The 5552-nt window shown below is 19.9% G+C and overlaps 1 protein-coding gene across 1 annotated transcript; it reads right to left on the bottom strand.

The window, feature by feature from the left end:
- Nucleotides 1-3716: 3716 nt before the first annotated feature.
- Nucleotides 3717-5342, bottom strand: PADL01_0031600 (erythrocyte membrane protein 1, PfEMP1, putative; the record flags this gene model as incomplete). Its single annotated transcript, XM_028680548.1, has 2 exons — nt 3717-4919; nt 5274-5342. 2 exons carry the CDS (start codon nt 5340-5342, stop codon nt 3717-3719), a joined length of 1272 nt encoding a protein of 423 aa, XP_028541326.1.
- Between the last annotated feature and the right edge of the window lie 210 nt (nt 5343-5552).

Below are 5552 nucleotides of genomic sequence, written 5' to 3'. Positions count from 1 at the left end.
ATAAAACACTTATACTCTTTATTCCTTCTTACGAGAACATATAATATGAGATATATCTTAAAATATTTATACTCTTTATTCCTTCTTAACTAGAACACTATAATATTGAGATAATACTTATACTCTCATCCTCCTCTTTGTATTATCTCATATTATATGTTCTAGTAAGAAGGAATAAAGAGAGTAAGTACTTTAAGTATTATCTCATATTATATGTTCTACTAAGAAGGAATAAAGAGAGTATAAGTATTTTAAGTATTATCTCATATTATATGTTCTAGTAAGAAGGAATAAAGAGTATAAGTATAAGTATTATCTCATATTATATGTTCTAGTAAGAAGGAATAAAGAGAGTATAAGTATTTTAAGTATTATCTCATATCATATGTTCTAGTAAGAAGGAATAAAGAGAGTATAAGTATTTTAAGTATTATCTCATATCATATGTTCTAGTAAGAAGGAATAAAGAGGATAAGTATTTTAAGTATTATCTCATATTATATGTTCTAGTAAGAAGGAATAAAGAGAGAAGTACTTTAAATACACATATTTATATGTTTTTTTAAGTATAATAACGTCAAGGAGGTACTTTATGTATTATCTGATTTATATGTACTATTAAGATATAATAAAGTCAAGGAGGTACTTTATGTATTATCTATATCATTTATATGTTCTAGTAAGAAGGAATAAAGAGTATAAGTATTTTAAGTATTATCTCATATTATATGTTCTAGTAAGAAGGAATAAAGAGTATAAGTATTTTAAGTATTATCTCATATTATATATTCTAGTAAGAAGGAATAAAGAGTATAAGTATTTTAAGTATTATCTCATATTATATATTCTAGTAAGAAGGAATAAAGAGTATAAGTATTTTAAGTATTTATCATATTATATGTTGTAGTAAGAAGGAATAAAGAGTATAAGTATTTTAAGTATTTATCATATTATATGTTGTAGTAAGAAGGATAAAGAGTATAAGTATTTTAAGTATTATATCAATTATATGTTGTAGTAAGAAGGAATAAAGAGTATAAGTATTTTAAGTATTATATCATATTATATGTTGTAGTAAGAAGGAATAAAGAGTATAAGTATTTTAAGTATTATCTCATATTTATATGTTGTAGTAAGAAGGAATAAAGAGTATAAGTATTTTAAGTATTATATCATATTATATGTTGTAGTAAGAAGGAATAAAGAGGATAAGTATTTTAAGTATTATCTCATATTATATGTTCTAGTAAGAAGGAATAAAGGGGTTAAGTACTTTAAATATACCTAATTTATATGTTCATTTAAGATATAATAAAGTCGAGGAGGTACTTTATATATATGTCTCTTTCTAGGTTCTAGTAAGAAGGAATAAAGGGGTAAGAACTTTAAATACACCTAATTTATATGTTCTAGTAAGAAGGAATAAAGGGGTAAGTACTTTAAATATACCTAATTTATATGTTCTTGCAAGAAGGAATAAAGAGATTAAGTACTTTAAATATACCTAATTTATATGTTCTTGCAAGAAGGAATAAAGAGGTTAAGTACTTGAAATATACCTAATTTATATGTTCTATTAAGATACAATAAAGAGGATAAGTACTTTAAATATACCTAATTTATATGTTCTATTAAGATATAATAAAGTCAAGGAAGTACTTTATATATATCTCTCTTTATATGTTCTTGCAAGAAGGAATAAAAAGGTTAAGTACTTAAATATACCTGATTTATATGTTCTTTTAAGATACAATAAAGGGGTAATAACTTTAAATATACCTAATTTATATGTTCTATTAAGATACAATAAAGAGGGTATGTACTTAAGATGCACTTTCCGGAAGTTTTCCTAGGAAACGAAAAAGGAGGGGCGGTATCGATGATCTTTTTTTATAAGTTCTTTTAAAATACTTAAAGGAATTGAGGTACTTAAAATCTTCAACATTACTACAATAGAATAAATAAATTTGAAATATAGTACTTTATAAGAATTTTATATGTGTACATATAATGGATTTCCCCAAATTACGTTTATATATATATATAATAATAAATATTTCTAAAAAATATTGGAATATTGAATTATGGATAATTTATTTGTTCTAATATATATATATAATGATTAGAAATATTTTTATTTTATATATGTTATAGAGTTTCTTTTTAATTAAAAGAAAAATATTTTGTTTCTTATATATATATGTTAGCAATTAAATATTTTTATGGAAATATATGTGATATATAATCACATATTTTTATTTTTTCCAGTAGAATCTAATAAGTAGATTGAAAATATATAAATAAAAATTATATATATTTTTAATTTTTTTATATTAAGCATATGGAAATATAATTTTTTCATTATAATATGTTAATTATATTTTCTGTGATTATCTTATAAATTATCAATATTTTACATATTTTAAAAAAAAAAAAAAAAAAATTTGTAAATATATTTTATTATATAATGTTAATAAAAAAATGAAAAGGATAAGAATAATTATAAACATTTGAGTGTATATATATTAAAATATGGATGTCACAAATTATCATGTGAGCCAGATAATAAAGTATATAACGTCATCGATATTTGTTGATTGGCTTAATAATATATTTATTAACATTATATATATATGTGTGTGGATATTTTTTTATTTTATTATATATATTTTTTCATATTTTTAATAAATTTCATTGAACATTAATTTATGTATACATATATAAATTTTTATTTATCCTATGGAATAATTAAAATATAAATTAGATAAAATAATAATTTAAAAGGATCTCATGATGTAAATAATATATATTTTTTTAATTATAAAAAAAAAAATATATATATCTTTTTAATTTTATTTTATGATATGTGTTTATATTATGTGTAATATTAATGAATTAATAAGAATATAAGATAAAAATTATTGAAAATGTATAATTTTTTTAGAAAAAAATGAATTTTAAAATAATGATTGTGTATATATATTATATTTTTGTTTTTAAATAATAAATATTAGGATTTTTATTTTTTTTTTTATCAAAGTTAAAATATAATTACATGAAACATTATGGTTTATATTACGTATGATATTGAAATGGAATATATATATATTTGAATAATTTTGTATAATTACGATTTAGGTATTAAAGTCTTATAATATTAGCACTATATTATAAATATTTGATAAACAAATATAATACACTATAATAATAGTAAAAATTAATGTTAATAATAAAAATAATAAAAGAAAAACCTTAAGATATTGTTTACTTTTATTATTATAATAATGTTATTGTGAATATTTTTTAATTATAATTTTTCTGTTATATATATTACATTATGTAATATTTCATAATACAAAATAATTAAGAAATATTTAAAATATTTTGTTTTTATATAAAGTATATATTTTAACATTATAAAAACAAAAAAAAGACTCATAAAAAAAACAAACAAAAAAAAAAAAAATTAAAAAAATAAAAATCACGTTGCTATTAAAGAATGAAGACAATAAAAAAAAAAGAAAATAAATAAATAATTTGTTATATAGATATATTTTATATATTCGATATATTACATATTAGAATTTGTTATTCCTTTTAAATTATTATTAATATATTATCTAGAAACAATCCTTTTTAAATTCATATAATTTTTTTCATTATCAATTGAATTATTATTCTCCACATATTGTTCATGTTAATTATTTTCAATATGTTCAAAAATTGTACGAATTTTCCAAATGATTTTCGTTCCTTTTTACATTAGTGGTCAACACATTATTATTATTTTCATCAAAATGTATATCGATAGATATATTTGTGCTTAAATTCTTTGTTTGAACATTCGTATTTGTTGTTGTAAGATCATTATATGAGATATTTGTAGATCTAAGATGTTCAAGAGATATTTTGTCATCACCATCATGTGTGTTTGTATTAATCATATTATAATTTTCATCATTAATTCTATTAATATCATTATCATTCAAGGGTATATCTAATATATGTTCGTTATGTTCCATATTCCATTTATCATTCAATTGGTTCAACATTTCCTCTTTATTATTCCATTTGGTGCACATATCTTTATGTCTATCTAACCATTTATGATATAGATCTATTTGATTACTTATAGGATCACTATGTGTTCCGTTGACAACAAGATTTGTTGATGAATTTTTTGGATGTCTAGTCCCAAATAATTCATTTTCTTTTCTTTTCAATAATTCATCATATATATCAATATGTTTATCACGATTTAAAGAATCATTGATTAAATCAATTCCAGTATATTGATTATTTGAAAGATATTTTGGCTCATCTGTAGTATTAGCGCTAATATTTTCTGGAACATTCCAATCAATATTATATATAATTTCGCTATCACCATGTAAATATCTATCTTGAATAGATGTAATAAAAGGTTTTTCTTCCATACTACTATCAACAATATTAGGTTGTGTATTTGTAGTATTTCCATTTAGATTTTTAAGAGATATATCCATATTATCAGATTGTAACATATTAATAATAAAATCCTGTTTTAATTGATTCCATTCCTCATCTGTAAGTTTATTACTATTATCATTTTTGTACATAGATGTATCATCATATGTTGTTTTGCTACTTGGTTTTAGTACTACTTCGATCAAAGTTTTATATTTAGGTGATTTATACCCATATATATCATTGATATCTATCTCTTCATATTCACTTTCTGATGAAGATGTAATATCAGAGGAAGATATATCGCGAACATAATCGTCCGTCTCTTCTCCTTCGACATATATGTATGTTTTGCCTTTATAACGACTATAAGGTACATATCTATTGGTGGATGTTTTTGTCGGCATCGCCTCATCATTTTGGGGTATTTCAAGCACACGAAAAATATCCGTAGAGGCAGTCGGTGTTTTTTTCTACAAAAAAAAAAATAAATATATATGTCGGTTTGGGTATATATATGTATATGTGTGGGTATAAATATATATGTATGTTTGGGTATATATATGTAGGAGTTTGGATATATGTATATGTATTTAAATAAATATAGGTAATTGTTTTTTTTTTTTCTCATTTTTTATTTTAACTTCATTTTTCTTTCATAAAATTTCTCATTTTGTATTTTAACTGAATTTTTTTCTCATCATTTTTAACAGAATTTTTTTCTCATTATTTTTATTTTAACTCCATTTTTTTCTCATTATTTTTATTTAAATGAATTTTATTTTCAATTTTTTTTTCTGATAAAATTTATCATTTTTTATTTTAACTGCATTTTTCATTTCATCATTTTTATTTAAATGATTTTTACATTTATTTTTTCTGATAAAATTTCTCATTTTTTAACTAAATTTTTTTTTATATTTTTTTTTAACTAAATTTTATTTTTAATTTTTTTCTGATAAAATTTCACATTTTTTATTTTAAATGAATTCTTTTTTATATTTTTTTTTTAAATAAATTCTTTATATTTTTTTTGATAAAATTTGTCATTTTTTATTTTAACTGAATTTTATTTTCAATTTTATTTTTTTTTTCTATTTAAAAAA

The sequence above is a fragment of the Plasmodium sp. gorilla clade G2 genome (assembly GCF_900097015.1).
Source record: "Plasmodium sp. gorilla clade G2 genome assembly, contig: PADLG01_00_49, whole genome shotgun sequence".
NCBI classification, from domain to species: domain Eukaryota; phylum Apicomplexa; class Aconoidasida; order Haemosporida; family Plasmodiidae; genus Plasmodium; species Plasmodium adleri (nom. inval.).
The sequence above is the reverse complement of the archived record's forward strand: the minus strand, read 5'-3'. Positions and strand labels throughout refer to the sequence as shown.